This window comes from Oculina patagonica, chromosome 2 (genome assembly GCF_052425735.1).
Source record: "Oculina patagonica isolate OP01 chromosome 2, crgOcupat, whole genome shotgun sequence".
Lineage (NCBI taxonomy): Eukaryota > Metazoa > Cnidaria > Anthozoa > Scleractinia > Oculinidae > Oculina > Oculina patagonica.
In genome coordinates this window covers 23,456,471-23,473,895 of record NC_135759.1, presented here as the reverse complement: position 1 = coordinate 23,473,895, position 17,425 = coordinate 23,456,471, and the positions used below count along the sequence as shown (strand labels likewise).

Below are 17,425 nucleotides of genomic sequence, written 5' to 3'. Positions count from 1 at the left end.
TAGTTTCTTTTCATATAAAACAAAAGTCTTCACTTTTGAGCATCGCATACTGCTTTGCAATTTACTTTGAAGTATGTAACAATAAAAACTACAATCAATGGTAAGGCAAGAAGTCGATGTTTGCTTTGTCAGTCAAGGTTATATTCCAACAACGGGTTGTGGGATAAAAAAATAAACGGCGTGTACTCATAAAAATCGCGACAAGTCGACATGACGTAGACATTAGTTGAGAGCTTCGTTTTTATATTTACAATGAAAATTAACCAGATATAAAATACTGGTAAGCTTGAAACCGCAAAGTTGGAAATTGTTTTTTTTTTTTTTAATAACAGTCTAAAAATTCATTTACAAATCCTTCCTTATTCCAGCCCGAATAATTTTCTGTACATTTAAAAATACTTCAAGAACCTCAGTTGCTGTTTGTCTCTCTTCTGGATCTTCTTGTTTGCATGACTCGTGAATCCCCAGGAGAAGGCGCCTTACATAATTACTATTATGAACACGGCCAAGCAGTTTGTCCACGACATTTGGTATTCTCCAGATATCGATCATTTCGTCGTAAGGAGGCATTTCCTCGTCATTAAAAGGGCGTGAATCTCCATAGGGCCACAGCTGTTCAGGGGCTACAAAATCACCGAACAATTCTCTGTGTCCACACTTGATCAGTTCACCTTCATCTGGTTTAACTTCTGGTAAAGCGTCTAGATCATTGACGACTAGATGAAAGTCATCAGTGATGAGGTACTGTGACAGGGTCTTTGTTAAGTCGTTTGAGTCGCACATGACTCGAACACCAAGTGGGCTATTGTGAAGAAATTGAAGGATTTTTACGTAGTCTATGCACAACTGAAATCTTGTTTCTAAGGTGTTGAATTCAGTAAGTTCTGGTCTACCAAGGAGTTCATCAAGTCTTTCTGCAGAGCCATGCTTGTAATAACCTGTTACCATCTAATAAAAAAAAAATAAAAATAATTATAAAAACAGCAGTGCACATTACATTTCCAGGACCATGTCCACACACCATTACATACAATACCGTAAAATTCCGGTTATAGCCCCTCCCTTGGCCCCCCCCCCGGTTATAGGCCCTCTCCGGAAACAAAATCATCCGATTCCCCCCTGCCGGGCAGTACCAAACAGGGCAAATGTTGCTTTATCATTCGTTTTTAACTACGTCTTTCGACCCTCCCGTGGCTGAAATGTTTTTTTCCCTTATAAGTCCTCCCGGATTCCCCTCCCTGCCCAAACAACCCCTTACGAGTGTATAAGCCCAGGGCTAACCGGAATTTACGGTATAGGGTTTTTACTGACTTGAGAACCATGTAATAGCTAAAAAAGATGAAAAGCTTTGAACAATCGGCACGATCTTGTAGTAGGAGTTGCAGCTTGGGTTTTAAAAAGTGAAGAACGTTGTAGTTAGTAGGTCAGTTTATTCTGATTTATTGCTTCTCCAAGGGTTTAATTCTTCTTATACTGTAGAACACCGATATAACGAAGTCCTCTGTATAACGAACGATACATTTCAGCCCCAGTCAGTTATTAAAAGTAACATGTATTGAAACAGAACCCCGGTATAACGAGCCCCCGTTATAACGAACACATTTTTCCAGTCCCTTGCACTTCGTTCATATATCGGGGTTTCCGTTCACTGTACTACTGCTGATAACGTACCTGACATGGCGCAAGTGCATGGGGCCTAAATGCTTGAAGCTACATTTAACCACTCCACATAGAACATAGAGTTCAAGAGGAGAGAGTGTATATGGATCGTAAGACAGTTCTATTTCGACGAAGTAAATATGCAAAAGACATACCGTATTTTCTCAATAAAACGCCCCCGGCGTTTATTTTAAACTTGGCTTCGTGGATCCGGTGTCTTAGCCGATTTTGACTCCCCTGGATTTTGATCCCCCGGTCAAAATCCACTAGCAGATACGGACCCCCGGGGCCCGGCGTTTAATCGAGAAAATACGGTATATACTTTTACTAAAAATAAAAAATAAAGTAATTTACTTTACTTTTTAGTTTTAGTAAAAGTAACGTTATATTAATTAACGTTTCATGTTTAATCAAGCTAAGGAGAACAACAAAGTAAGCGTTCGTTGCAGTTAGCCACAGAAAAAAAAAAAACATTTACCTCTAGACTGTCACTGTAGCAAATGCCAATGAGTTGAACGACAAATTCGTTTCCTTGAAGACCCTCCACCATGCGCATTCCATGAAGGCAATCTTCGTAAAACAAGTCACTAGCGCATCTACTATATACAACATCATACCCGTGCCAATCAGCCAAGTAAACCTCTTTTACAGCATTTAAATGGCCTGGAAATCCAATTCTGCGTCTTGTTCTTACATCAAGAGCAATGCTAGTGCAGTCTAACCACTGTAAACACGCGATCCAACCTTGAAAACTAAAATGTCCGCGCGGACAACGAACGCAGTTTCCGTCAACAACGTGAAAATTAGACGCACATTCTGGCTTTCCGTTGCTACTATCGGAACCACTTTGTCTCCCTTTGTGTGAGTCGTTCCTTCTAGTCGCTTTTCGTCCAGAAAATAACAGATAATAAGTTAGTAAAAGAAAAGGAATCGGAGATAAATAAATTTTCAAGTTGACCGCCATCTTGGTTTTGTGCGTTTCGACGGTAGCCTAGGCACTAGTCTCCAGTTTATCCGCGAAACTCTGCGTAAAGTCTGGGACGCATACAGGACGATTTGGGCGCCATTTTTCGAACGAACGTTTGTAAACGACAAGTTTGTTTTCACATCGTCAATTTCACTCGTTTTCGGATTGGTTTTTTACCTCTTGCCAGCATGCGATTCGACAGTGTAACAAGAGTTTTTGAAAAGGCCCAGCGTGGTTTTCAGCACCACAACAAACTCTTAACAGAACTGAAAAAGCTGCATGACAAGTCATCGCAGGATGAATTTCAGAAAAGTTTTGTGTGGCACTTGAAACATGCCATGGTGGTGTTTAACAGAGAACCCGCCGTCGAAAGAGTGATTGAGTTTGTGGCCAACTATACGACGTTAAAAGATCACCGTACTTCTCAAGTTCAGAAGGTAATATGACTAAATATACCCTGTGTACGCGCGGCTGTTGACAAACTCAAAACTGCTTGTAAAAATGGAGATGTAATTTCCCCCTTCTCCTGACCTTTCTCGTGTCAAAAATGCCCCAGATTTTAAACCTTTCCTCGCCATAAGGTGAAATTGTGTTAAAAGGACCATGGGAGGTATTTCTTTCATGGCCATTCCATTCTACATCCCCCCCCTCCCCTATTGATGAGGTAAGTCAAAATTTACCCCCTTAGGAAAAAAGATCAAAGTAACGACATTATACCCCCCCCCCTTCAGAAAGAACTCTAATTTTCAAAACCCCTTCAGAAAAAAAGCCAACTTTCCTAACACCTTCAGAAATATTCCAAAGATTAAAGAATGGCGACAGGGCTACCCCCCTCAGAAATGACTTTAAAACCCCTTTAGAAAATCTCATCTATAGGGGGGGGGGGGGTGGATATAAATTGAATGGCCCTATTAATTTTACTTAGTATGGAAAAAAAAAACTAAACAATACCTCACAAAGAGAAGCAAGAGGAAACACTGACTAAAAGTTTGAGCAGTTGGCTTGGCCTTGTTGGTCTTTTCCCTGCTTTGCAAGATTTCTGAAGGGAGAGGCTTTGAAAGTCATTTTTGAAGAGGTAGCTCTATCTACAGTTTTTTCTTCTTTAAAATAATTATTTCTAAGGAGGTTCAGAAGAAAGTTGGCTCTTTTTCTCAGGAAAGAAAAATCCGGTTATTTTGGCAGCCTGGGGCATCATGTCTGCTTTTTAATTTGATTATTCTTAGGGTGAGAATTAAATTTTGACTTACCTCATCAACAGGTGGCATGTAGTTATAAAATAAAATGACCCAAGCTTGCAACAATTTAAAACTATGTTAATGCACACAGGATGGCCAAGCAAGTGATGGTGAAGAAGATGACACAAGCAATGTCTTTCTTGATTTTATCTTCACATTCCTACTGGACTCACATGAAGCTCAAGACAAAGCGGTGCGGTTCCGTGTCTGTCAGCTTATCAACAAGTTGTTAAATAACCTGGATGACGATGCCGTGATTGATGATGACCTGGCAGAGAGGATCTTTGAGAGTATGTTGACACGCCTCCATGACAAGATCCCTGCAGTAAGGGTACAGGCTGTCGCCGCAATCTCCAGGCTTCAGGACCCTTCAGATCCAGAGTGCATTGTAATGTCTACATATCTTAAACTCATGTCCAATGATACCAGTGCTGAAGTGCGTAGAGCTGTGCTTCTCAACATTGCTCTTTCTTCTCAAACATTAGAGGGAATAATAGGTACATGATTTAATTTACTGGCATTTGGCTTTTAGTGGTTTATTTGTTTGGTTCAAAAAAGGTTATTATTTATGCTAAAGAGTTATCATAATCAGTGTTTTCATTTCCTAACTTTAACCGTGTAAACTATACTGTTGAATCCCGATAACACAAACCCTCAAAACCTGAGCCTCCCGCTAACTCAAACCTTTTTTGATTCCCCTTCAGGTTGTTTTCTTACTAATTAAATTACCCTCGATAACTTGAACCCCTGATAATTTGAACCTTTTTTATTTCCCTTGAAGGTTCGAGTTATCAAATGGCAGTACAGTGGGGTTGCTTTTACTAAAATGTGATCCAAGGAACTAATTCTAAAGCCAATGACTGAAGAAAAATCTGTGCTTAATTTATTTCAAATGCACAAACTTAATGGGCCATTTCCGAGTTACCCTTTGCCTCTGTTTTAAAATGAGTCTATGTGCGAAACCATTCAAATGAAAAGGAGTTTGATTTGCATGAAAATGGACCTGTAGGTGAAACTCATTTTCATATGAATGGTTTCGCACGTAGACTCGTTTTGAAACAGAGGCAAAGGGTAACTCGGAAATGGCCTATTAAAGATGAATTCCAGTCCGTACTGCGCAATCTCGGCTGCAATGTTTATGTGAGCCCACACGAAGGGAATGTTTACAAGCAAAACTAAAAATTCCGTGACAAACTTACCTTTTTCTTCATTATTAACGCCAGATATCCTTGCAGAACAAATAATAACGAGTAGAAGAACCTTGACGCTATTTCAAACCGACGTTTTAGCTCATCGGAACTTCTTGAACGAAACGAACTGTAATGGCAGACTAAAAAACGCCATGTATGCTGTCACCGAAGTGTAACGTTTCAACGAATTCAAAACAAAAACGTAAACAAACCCCGAGTCTGCGCAGTACGGACTGGAAATCATCTTTAAACCAAGTGAGTACCATGAAATTGAATTCCAATGAATGATGAAGGGTTTAGAGGTTTACACACTTTCTAAAGTTTACAAGTTTATTAAGGGCCAGTAGTTAAACAATGTTTGCAATGAATAGATCAACTTAGTACATGTACATGTATCTTGCTTCATATCTATAGAAAGAACCCAAGATGTTACAGACTCAGTGAGGAAGTTAGCTTATCGTATCCTAGCGGATAAGGTGAGCATCAAGTCATTAACCATAGCTCAGCGTGTGCAGCTGCTGTCCAATGGATTACATGACAGATCAAAGTCAATCCAGGATGCCTTTGCAAAGGAACTCCTTAGTGGCTGGCTGAAAAGTTTTGACAAGGATGTTATCAAACTTCTGAAGTGCTTAGATGTGGAAGGATGCATAGAAGTAGCTGAATTAGCTTTGAAGACAATACTCAAAGGTATAACTGTTGCCTGGACAAGGCCTTTAGAAGAGTAATAATTATTGGTCGGTGGCTATTGTCACTGATTACAGGCAACTAGCTACTGTCTTTTAGCACAATGGCCTAACAGTTACCTACAAATAACAATGTTGTGCTTTGGACTTGGAACTTAGTATTTCAGGTTAAAATACTGTCATTGGAGTACAATTAATCTTTAGATACCAATAAATTGTTAGCCACGAAACCTGACAAAAATGTTTGGGGGTTACTTTAGATAGACAAGCATTTCAACCATGGGAAGTAGCAATACAGTTAATTTCAAGTCAGTTAGAGTTACAAGTAAAGGGGGGGGGGGGTAAAGGGGGGGGGGGGGGGGGAAAAAAAAGAAAAAAAAAAAAAAAAAAAAAAAAAAAAAAAAAAAAAAAAAAAAAAAAAAAAATAGGGAAAAAAAAAGGAGGTTTCACCCTATGAATAGTTAATAATTTTACAATACACATACACTACTCTTTTGAAAGTGTTGTTCTCAAAGCGGTGACATTCCAGAGTGGCTCTTCAGTCTTCATCCACTGTTCCAGATCCAATTGGAATTTAAAAGGGTTGGTTTTTATGGAGGGGGAAATCTGGAGAACCCAGAGAAAAATCCTTGTAGCAAGGATGAAATCCAACAACAAATGCAACCCACTTATACATGTATGACACTGGGCCCAGGAATCAGACCTTGGGCACAGTGTTGGGAGGTGAGCGCTCTCACCACTGTGCCACCCCTGCTTGTATGTATTAAGAAGCCAGTTTAAGTTCGACATTTAAGCATAAGATAAGAATTTTTACCGGTAAGCACAAAATTTACAATTTTCTGTTTTTCTTGTAGGATTGCCGAAAGAAGATTTACCAGGTTATGTTGATACTTTAAAAAAAGGACAAGAAGAAGAAGGTCCAGTAAGAATCAGCTATGAGGCCCTTGATGTTGAGACAGCATTTTATTGGAGATGCCTGGGAGAACATTTCAAGTCTATGGGTGTGGATGGTGAAGAACTCTTGGATGATCTTCTTCCTGAAGTATCAGAATTTTGCAAATATATTCAGGGGTATGTTTATAGACATGTTAAGTTCTACAGTTTCAATTAAACAAACTTTTACAGTAAGTTATTATAATAAGGTTACCATAATATTCAAACTAAACTCTAGCCAAACAAAAATGTGTTTAATCATGTGATGTTCAAAGCAATGAGTAGACATGAAAATGATGGCAAGCAGAAACATTGCAATTCAATCCCGACAGGCATTAAACCCAAAATTATTATTTTTTTTAAAAAAAAAAAAAAAAAAAAAAAAAATGATTTTAATATTTTTTAAAAAAAAAAATTTAAAAAAAAAAAAAAAAAAAAAAAAAAAACCCAAAAAAAAAAATCAAACAAAAAAAATCTTACACGCGGGTTTTTACTGTATTTTGCTTGTCACACAATATTTCTGTCACATTGTGTGCAAGATAAAAGAATGATGTGTTGGAAGCTATTGGGAAACATACGTTTTGATTTCTTTAATTAAGCAGAAAGAGTTAATTATTTTTTTGTGTTCAGTGTGGTCTGATTATTCTGCAGCAAAACAGTTTCCCCACATTAAGGGTGCTTAATGCAGTTGGTTGTAAATCTCTGCTGTAGCCCTTTGCACATATTGCAGGCCTATACAACTTGGTAATACTTATTTCACATATTTGTGGTTTGTAATGTATGAAGCACTATTTCAGGTATGTGGATAGCTTTTTATGCAGGACAGCTCCAGAACATGATCATTCAGAAGTTCAACAGATATTTATCGCCAGACAACTTTTGACACTGATGGGTGTCGTGGACCTTTCTGATGAAGTTGGAAGGTATGTATGGATATTTTTTGAGTGGAACATGTACAGAAGCCTATGTGATTAGTACTAGATCTACGTTCTCTTGAATTGTTTCTCAGGAGATGAAAGATTAAGCTTGAGAGGAACAGTGGGTGTGGGACATCAGACTGGGAGAGCTTTCTCAGTCCCAGCCCTGGCAGGGATCTTTGTGCTATGTTCTTAAGCAAGACACTTTTCTCTCACTCGGTTGCCAAAGAGTATCTGATAAAATGCAGGGTGAGGGGTGATCTGGTGCAGGGGTAACCAGGAGAGGGGAGGAGTAAATTATAATAATATTTTTGCAATTCTAGTCACTTCTTGAACTACAACTGCAGTGCTAAGTCCACAACATTACTAGTATACAGTATTAACATTTTGTTTGTGGTTTCCAGAAAGAACCTGTGTCAACTGATCCATGACTTGCTGGTCCTACCAGAGATCCCAGAATCATTAGTTGGCATTCTTCATACAAGGTATATCGATGTTCAACCAGAGGAAACCAACAGAATCCAAGAACTTGTTGAAATCATTGCTGATGTCAGACAACCCATTGTCATGTTTGAGACAGCTCAGAACAAGGAGGAAAAACGGCAATGGGAACTTAAGGTTACTTGATGCTTTTGATAGAAAAACAATGACAACAAAGGAAGCTGTACAATGTACAATGTACTAATTAAGAAAGCATATTAAATGTACTACATTTGAATTGTTAGGTTGCTGGAATCCGTGTGAAGCTAAACCAGTTCCGTGATGAGATGGAACAGTGTGTTTCAAACCAGGATTTTGGAAGGGCAGCCGAACTAAAGCAGCAAATTGCAGAACTGGAGGAGCAGAAGGAAATACTTGACTCAGAGGAGAATTCCTTCTCTCAGACTGTCAGAGAAGAAAAGGTAAATTGTCCATATTGCTGTCATTCAAGCATTACTAACATGTCTCGTTCAAGTCTCCTTAATCGGCAGCCATTATTCGGATCATTCGCAATGTTCTTTACTAAAAGGGAAGGGATATAATCCAAATACTGTCACTACATCTAAACGTAAGCGCATGATACAAAAAAGATTTAATTGGGTTTTTAACATGACATGATTAATCAGTTTAATGTTTTGCCTTAACATGTTTGTGGTGAACATTTTGAGTACAAAAGTTTGTGTTGCGGTCTGCTAAACTTCAAAAGTTTGACAACCAGTCATGCCACGTTTACATGGAATACCCAATCAAAAAAATCTTGAAACAACCCTCCAAGTTTATTTTTTTCCTTAGTGGCCATTTGGCCACCGACTGCTCAAATTTGGTCGCCAGTGAGAAATTTTAGTCGCTAAATTAAGCTCACGCTTTCAATCCTTCTTCTCAATTTTAGTCACCATGCAGGCTGGCGACTTTGGTTCCAATTCAGTCCCCAACTCCAAAATTTTAGTCGTCATGGCGACTAAAATGGACTTAACTTGGAGGGTTGTGAAACCAGCTTGCTCTTTGGACAAGCAGCTCTCAAATTTTGCTTTGCTTGCCTGAGGAAGTTGCATGCTTGCCTTAGTTTACTTTCTTTTTGAAGCAGTCAGCAGATGACTTGTATGGGCCCTTGCCCATTGGAAAACAACCACACACCCAGCAAGAGAAGAGAGAATGAAAAATTACTTGCCCTGCAGGAGAATCTGTTGCCCTGGGCAACTAGACTAGACCGCACTTTTTTTCCGAGCCCTGGTTCATTGCCTTTGAATACCTGACATTTAAAGAGCATGCATACATTCATGTATCATTTCTTCTGAAGTTTCAAAAGACAGTATATATTATTAACCAATTGTAATGGCCTTCATAAGGAATGTTCACCCTATAGATATGTTGCACCAGAAATTTAAAATGACTAAGGGGAACTATTCTTTGGCAGTAAAAACCTAAACTTGTAAGTAAGGCCCGGGCCAAACGTCGAACTTCACATGAGTCAAACCTAATGCAAATGACCAAAAACAATGCTAGGTTTTGCTCATTTGCATTAGGTTGAACTCTTTTGAAGTTCGACGTTCGGCCTAGGCCTAAGGGCTATTTAATTAAGTCACTGCATGCAACATGCATTGTTAGTGGAGTTCTACGATAACAAAAGTAGCACCAGACTCTAAATAGTAAAATTAATAATTTTCTATTCATCTGCTAGGATGATCCTGATACTCTATTGAAGTGTTTAACCATTGCATCTGAGATGCTGCAGGGTGTGGCAACAAATGGACTGAACCCAACTCTAACTACTCTGGTTCAAACATTGGTAATTCTTAAAACCTTCCATTATGCTATTCATCAAGTAACAAAGAGATTTAACTAACCAGTCATTATGCTGAAATCTTCCACTTTGGTATTGATAAGCTGGTCTTAGTTTTGATTTGACTTTTCCCCTTTGTTTTTTAGATTCTGCCTGGAGTACAGAATGAAGATCCTTCGGTGCGCAACATGGCAGTTAAATGCTTGGGCCTGTGTGCTTTACTTTCTTGTGAATTTGCCCGCACGCATCTTGTACTATTCCTCCAGGTAACAAATTTTAATAACATGTGCACTCTCAAGTTCAAAACCCAACTAAACATTGCATTTTTTGGCCCTCAATCATATGGCAACAATAATTCGAACCTTAAAAAACTCAAAATCTAGACTACCAAACACAATGGACAGGCATGACCTTTTGAACTGGTTAATTATAATAAGTGATTGATGGCAGCAAAAAAGTAACCATTCATTGTGCTGATGAGTAAAGGTTGCATGTTATTGAAAGGAGTGGTAAGTGTTGCTAAGTTCATGTACACAACTTATTAACAATACCCATTACCTGTTAAAACTCCACCCTCGTGTTGGAGGATGGGTGCCTGGGATCCCGGGGGGCCTCCACTGAGGTCAGCTGGCCCTCCCCGATGAGCTGCCAAGGCTGGCAATCCCAACAAACAGCCATGCCCCCACACACACACCCGCCACTGATTATCAGTGATGAATTATAACTAAACAGAAGCGGGAGGGAGGGAGGGAGGGGAAAACATCCCTGCCCTCCATGGACGAAGCCTGACCCACGCTGTCTGCCGGCGCACGCACTGAGCCTGACAAGAGCTGAACTGCTGACCACTAGGACAGCTGACTACCCACTCGTGGTTAACTTGGTTAAATTGCTTATTTAAATCGATTTAACCTCATTTAAATTTATAACCCTTCTCTTTCTTCATCAGGTGGCTCAACTTGACCAAGAGATTGTGCGAGTAACAGCTCTCCAGGTTGTCTTTGGCCTTCTTCTAACCTTTGGTCTTGAGGCTTTTAGAGTGAATGCTGCAGTACCTGAGCTGAAGCATGATGAACCAAGCACCACTGGCGAGGAACAGGACAACTCAGGAAACGAGGACAATGAGAATGAAGAGGGTGACGATGACAGTGAGAAGAGCGATGAGGATGATGTGGAAGAGAGCCAGGCTCCTGATACAGATACTGCTGCAAGTGTTCTCACAATACTTACAGGACTTCTAGAGAGTGAGGTAAGCTCATACGTTTTTGTGAGATTTCTTATTTCTTCTTCTTCTCCCTTCCTGCCCTTTCAATAGTAACTTAGGTCTATACCACTGAGCCATTTATTCAGTCATGCTGTGTTCGCCACTATTTCCGACATATGATATTTAATTTGTGTCTGAACACCACACGCATTGTATACTGTATGTATTGCATTTTTTGCAGAGCAATGACCTTCGCAATGTGGCTGCTGAGGGACTGGCCAAGTTGCTGTTGGCAGGTCGTGTTCTTAGTGCCAAACTGTTCTCGCGGCTACTCCTACTGTGGTATAATCCCACCACTGAAGATGACGTTAACCTGAGGCACTGCTTGGGTGTCTTTTTCCCTGTTTTTGCCTTTGCTTCAAGGTATGTGTGGTTGATCTTCAATCTGAATAACGTCTATGTATGCCACAAGCTTCTGCATGTTATGAAACACAAAAACTTTTAAAGTTGTCTCCTGATTACTTTGTTACTCATAATATGAACTGTATCATCCAGCACAAACCAGGAGCTGGTGGAAGAGGCATTCCTTCCAACCTTGAAGACATTATTCAGTGCTCCTGTGTCATCTCCGCTGGCATCAGTTAACATCAACAATGTGGCAGAGTTGCTGGTGGATTTGACAAACTCTAAATACTTAGAGAAGGGAAATTCTGTAGATACCTCCAAGGTACAGTTCATATCTTGAAAAATCATGTATTCGATACTAACAGTCATTTGAAATGACCTATAGTTATACTAACTAGTCACGAGTACAGGGCAAAACACTACCTAGAAAATGGCTAGACATCCTTTACTAATCAAAACTTGTCAGCTTTTCACAAATAAAGGCACTTCATTAGTTCTTTGGCTTCAGATCTGATTATCCTGGGGTTTGCATGTATTATACATTTAGAACTGGAGGCAGATTACCGTGAACAATTTTGAAATGTTATGGGGGATACAAGATTTCCAAAAGTTCTGATTCTTAGGCCTTTAGGAAAATGTCATTTAAACTAATAATTGTTTAAGCCAAATTAATGTGTAGCACAATACCAATTATTAAGCATTGTAACATCATCCTTAAGTTAGAATGTCTTATGAAATGACTTTGTTTGATACATTCTCGACTGGTCTTGGTTACAGTCATTAGTAAATATGTTTTTTTCTGATCTGATCTTATTCTATGAACATATTTCAGGGTAGCAGCATTCATGCTTCCCTGAGCCTTGCTGTGGCTAATGAGATCCTGTCTAGTCCCAGTGCTCCTGGTGTACGGATGCTGTGCAAGATACTTACCATGATGGACCTAACTGGCTGTTCACAGTCTACAGTCAAGGAAATAAAAGTTCTTTCTACAATGATGATTAATCATGAGGTACATTCAGGGCTTTGAGTCTAGCTGCTGCATCAACACCCTGTGGGAGGGAGGGGAGGGACAAGGGGGGGTGCAGAGGAGGTGGAAAAGGAAAAAGTCAGAAGTGGGAAAAAAGAGAAACTTTTCATTGAATTTTCACTTAGTAAGAAGATATCCAGATATGGAGCAACATTTAAATCCCATTTAAAACAAACTTCTCAATGCTTCTTTGGTATTCAAGTTTAGTTATTATTACGGTACCATAATGTTCTTTATTTTACTGTATATATACTTGTTTTTATTTTTTTTTGGGGGGGGGGGCCCCCCCCCCTAAAAAAAATAAAAAAAAAAAAAAAAAAAAAAAAAAAAAAAAAAATATAAACACAAAATAATTTATATTTTTATATAATATCTATATAATAAAAAAAAAAAAAAAAATTTTTTTTTTTTTTTTCAAAAAAAAAAAATAACCACCAGAAAACCCCCCCCGCCCCCCACCCAAAACTCCCCTCATATTTTATCTACTACTTACAGTCTATTCTTTATAACCTCATTTAATGTATGTAATCTGCTGAGGTAATGATAATCTTGTTTGTGTTTAAAATTTAAAATAAATGTTTGTTTTAGGAGATTGAAGATGGTGCCTCTGCGAAGTCATTGAATAAATTCCAGAAAATGCTGCAGATTCTTACAGACTCTGAAAATGGTAAGATTTTCCTAACTTTGGCTGCATAGATTTTCATGTTTTGGATACAGGTGTATCATTAGCCTGAACATAGGCCTGTAATATGAACAGAGATAGACTAATCCTTTCGTTAGGTTACAGTAATTTTGAAGTGCTGCCAATTTTAACCAGAATTCTACGGTATAATTATGTATACATTCTCATTAAAATAACATTAAAGTTCATAACATTTTTAACCATCACCTATATTTGCAGATGTCTCCCAGACAGAACCTGAAGATAGCCAACAAGTAAATGCAGAGGAAACAGAAGACATCAATGAGGACAAGACAAATGACACAACTACAGTAAATGGTACAGACACCCGTGATCAGGATAGACTGGAGGGAAATAACTGTCCTCCTCAAGACCCAGAGTCTACAGAACACACAGGATGCAACACAGATGAAACAGAGACCCTTACTGGTAAGTATTGCCTACTCACTGTAAGGCAGCATCATGGCATCTGGACTCCTTTTTGTCTTTGACTAAGGCTGTACTCACACTTGGTACCTGGGCATGCAGGTGCCCAAGTGAAACTCTCGCTGGGCACTAATGTGCAAGTGCCCACGCCATAATTTGGGCATGGTGCCTGTGGTACCATGGCACTTGGGTACTTTGGTTTTCTGTGTGTGAAGGCCATGCTATTTTTGCCAGTGCTCAGGTACCAGTCTTGTGCACTATAGTGTGAACATGACCTAAGGTGGACATGTTTCTAGCAGTAGTAAGTGGGTTCAAGCCGCTGTAACAGGTGCATTGGAAAATATTGGGGATAATCTTTTTAACTGCATAGGAAGAAAATTTGCATTCTCCAATATATGCTACATGTATAGCTAGAACTATGCCGGCTACATGTAAGTTGGTGCAAAGCAACCACACCAAGTCCAATGTGTGGATCCTGCACTAAAGGATCCACACATTTTACAATACACATGCAGGAAAATAACCCCCAATGTTGCCAGTACATAAATATTATTTTAAACTTAATTATGATATTTGCAGAGGAAACCTCTACAGTCCTCAACAAAACCCAAACTCAGAATAAACCACCAAAGACTAAATCAAGAACAAAGAGTAGAAAGCAAGGGACAAAGTCGACTACAAGAGATACAGAACTCAGGTAAGAAGAAAATTGTCTGGGGCCGTTTATTGGTACCATGCTAACAATTATTCAAGGACACAGTTAATGGCAGGTCTGATCAAGACCTTTAACCTGACCAGGGCAGGGGCCGCAGAGCAGGGTGGACCTTAGCCCCCCCCCCCCCAATATTTCAGAAAAAAATAAAGACTTTCTAAGAGAAGAGTCTTGAAAAGCCCCCCCCCCCCCCCCCCTCAAGAAAAATGCTCTGTGGTCCCTGCAGGGTCTGTGGTGGTATTCTTGAAAAACATTTAACCTTTTATTATTCCCTTTCTGAAACAGTCCTTCCAGTGTGTCAAGTGAAGAAACACCAGCAAGACGGACAAGATCTAGCAGGTACAGACTAGTGTAGATAATTTGCAGGCCATAACAGTTTCTGTTAGTTGTAAATGCAAGACTTGAAGGATGGAGTGACAAGTAATAAATAAATATTATTTTTCCCATGATATCAATATGTATTGTTCATAAGTCATTTTCTTTCATAGGAAAAGCAAGTCTGATGCTAGCAAAAAGTTCAAGTCCATGATAGACTCTGAGGATGAAAACAGTGAAAAAGAAAATGTTTCTAGCAATGATGCTGAGGATGTATTTAACTAAATAGACATTCAAATTTGTATGTTTTGAGGCGTCAAATGTGCAAGTGCTCTAGAAACACTAGGACCAAGGCTTTCAGCTGCTACATGTATATTTCTGCTGTTAGCAGAAATAAATGTAACAAAGACAAATGTGAAGAGTTCCAGTAAAGAAAGTGCTATATTTACCAGTTCAAACCAAAATTGCAAATCAACTAACTGTAACAGTCAAAATAGTTGTATCCATACAACCATCAGTAACAGTCAACACTGATTCGAACTCTTTCTTTTTTCTTAGTATGCTGTGATAATTTAATACTAGTTTACAGACTACTTAGGGCCTGGCAAAACAAGGAAACATCTTCCAGAGACATGCTGGAAATATGTTTCCATAATTGTTTCCTTGTTTTGCCATGCTTGCATGCCGTGCAGACACACAAAATTTTTCTGTCATATAGCAGAAGCAAATTTTGCTTCTTGGAAACAAAGCCTCCCATGTGGCAAAACATCCTTGTGAACCTAGGGTTGACCAGGGGCTGTTGGGCAAAATAAAGTAAATCAATGGTGAAATTAGCACGACAAAAGTTGCCACTGTGTTTACTTCATCTTGCACTAACAGCCCCTGGGTTTTCAAGGACCGCACAACTCAGTTGCCTTTCATTTCGTTCATTAACAAAAACGGGCCACATCACAGTAAAGTTCTGTAACACCTGGTCTTGTTTACCATGATGGTGCACCTAAAGAATAGGACCAATCAGTGAAGTGGACAATAGTTGATATTAAAAGTACATTCAGCTTATCAAAAGGTTTGTTCCAAGTTGGTACAGCTTATTAAAGATTATTAAATGTTTATATTGCTTTATAAAGAAATTGGATTCTTGGTGTTTCTTTCATCGAACAATTTATTAAACTTTACAAATTCAAAACATTGTATATTAACTTCTTCCTTTTCTAACTGTACAATATTCAGTACAACATACATACTGAAATGTATAAAAAATAAACCAAAAATAGAACCTTCAACAAACAAATGAAACCATTTGTCTTCAGTTGTTTTGTCCCCATTTTCAACCCCTAAAAATTGTCAGATTAGCATCAAATGCACTTGAGTGAAATGCTTTATGGTTTTCAATTCTTATGGTTATTCTTTTTCACCAAGATTGTCACTTGCAATGTAACCTACATTTCAGCTGCCTTCTCTGGTTGCTTTAATCCTCTCAGAAATAAGCAACCAGGGAAGACAGCTTTTAAGCTTAAGAAATTGATGCTATTATTGAGAAGTTAGCAGTTCAGATGCTGGACATGAAAGGGTAGCCTCAAAAGTTAGCTTCTTTCTTGTCCTTGTTAAAGATATGGCTTAATGCTTATTGGAAATAATATTAATATCCTTATCACCCTCACTCAAAATAATTATACCCCACTTTATTACTCGAGGAAAACTTCCCCAAAATTTAAGGTGCTTTATTTAAGGCAATGTTTTGGGTAACTTGCATCAACAAAGTGGCAATTGCAGTTGCCCATTCAAGATGAGCTAAAGGGGAGGAATGCAGACTGAACATTATTTACTAATGGCAGAAATCAAGTGAGTGTGCAACAAACCTCCAACAAATGAACCACAAAAGAGACCTTTCAATTCAGCAGCTTTACGGAGCCCATATTATTTTCACATTTTCATTCTTTTATTGCAGTCAAGCAAATGAAATAATGCAAAACTTGAAAATATTGACAGTATCTACAGCCCTGAATATATATGTATATATAGTTAAAAATACACTACAATACTAAAAGCTAGTTGCTATTGCTTTTTTACAGTGGTGTGCATATTCAAGTAAACTGCACTGTAAGAATGCACTTACAGAACACAAGGAAATGACAAAGTAACCTGGAATAACATTTCACTCCTTTTTACAGGCAAATGCATACAAATAGCACACATAAACAGTAGAAACTAATAGTTGGAAATAGTGTCCAGTCAGATATGTGCCACTAGAAAAATATTGCCATTACTGATTAGTGCTCTGAATGTTAGCACCCATGCCATTCAAAAATTATCAGCCAAGGGTAAGGGGAAATGTGATTTACCCAGGAGACACAAGATTGGCAATTACTTTTGTCAGTGACTGTGTCCTACCTACATGTTAGTATGAAGTCTAAAAGGTACAAGTATGCTACATAATGTGTGGTTCCAGAAAAATCCATACCCCCACCACGGAGGAAATGGAAATTCCAGGGGGTGGGGGGGTCGGGCCCGGATTCCGAAGAGGAGGGGGGTTGCCAGTGGAATTAGTTTCCGACGGTCAAGTTTGATGCAGTGCAAACTAGTTTCAATCGTTTCTTACCTACTCTACAAGTGTTTTACATAGCAAAATAGCACTCTGGGTTCTTGATTCACAATCGCTTTACATAACGGGTTTTCTTCTCCTGGCACACTGAGCAAATTTCACTATCCTCCATGTTCGTTCGTCCGCCATTACTTGTTACCAGTCCTCCGAATTTGTCCGTGGTTTGACGAGGCACTGGTGTCAGGGTTGCTTGTTTCACGTTCGATCG

The 17,425-nt window shown here is 38.9% G+C and overlaps 2 protein-coding genes across 3 annotated transcripts; one reads left to right on the top strand and one right to left on the bottom strand.

Annotated features, from left to right (window-relative positions):
- Positions 1 to 176: 176 nt before the first annotated feature.
- Positions 177 to 2,760, bottom strand: LOC144643634 (protein O-mannose kinase-like). The gene is made up of 2 exons (XM_078502948.1): positions 2,138 to 2,760; positions 177 to 948 (listed from the first exon to the last, which is right to left on the bottom strand). Exons 1-2 carry the CDS (start codon positions 2,621 to 2,623, stop codon positions 346 to 348), a joined length of 1,089 nt encoding a protein of 362 aa, XP_078359074.1. The 5' UTR covers positions 2,624 to 2,760; the 3' UTR covers positions 177 to 345.
- LOC144643629 (condensin complex subunit 3-like) lies at positions 2,684 to 15,833 on the top strand. 2 transcript variants are annotated; one of them, XR_013568943.1, is made up of 19 exons: positions 2,684 to 3,063; positions 3,953 to 4,358; positions 5,466 to 5,741; positions 6,592 to 6,808; positions 7,468 to 7,593; positions 7,992 to 8,205; positions 8,313 to 8,489; positions 9,746 to 9,853; positions 9,994 to 10,113; positions 10,794 to 11,093; positions 11,290 to 11,471; positions 11,604 to 11,775; positions 12,286 to 12,462; positions 13,069 to 13,147; positions 13,382 to 13,591; positions 14,168 to 14,285; positions 14,586 to 14,639; positions 14,789 to 15,014; positions 15,365 to 15,832. XR_013568943.1 is itself a non-coding variant. In XM_078502940.1 (18 exons), the coding sequence occupies exons 1-18, from the start codon at positions 2,815 to 2,817 to the stop codon at positions 14,898 to 14,900; spliced, it is 3,297 nt and encodes a 1,098-aa protein (XP_078359066.1). In that variant the 5' UTR covers positions 2,684 to 2,814; the 3' UTR covers positions 14,901 to 15,833. The 2 variants fall into 2 exon arrangements, 1 of the variants encoding a protein (XP_078359066.1); XM_078502940.1 differs by having other exon boundaries at positions 14,789 to 15,833.
- Positions 15,834 to 17,425: the final 1,592 nt, after the last annotated feature.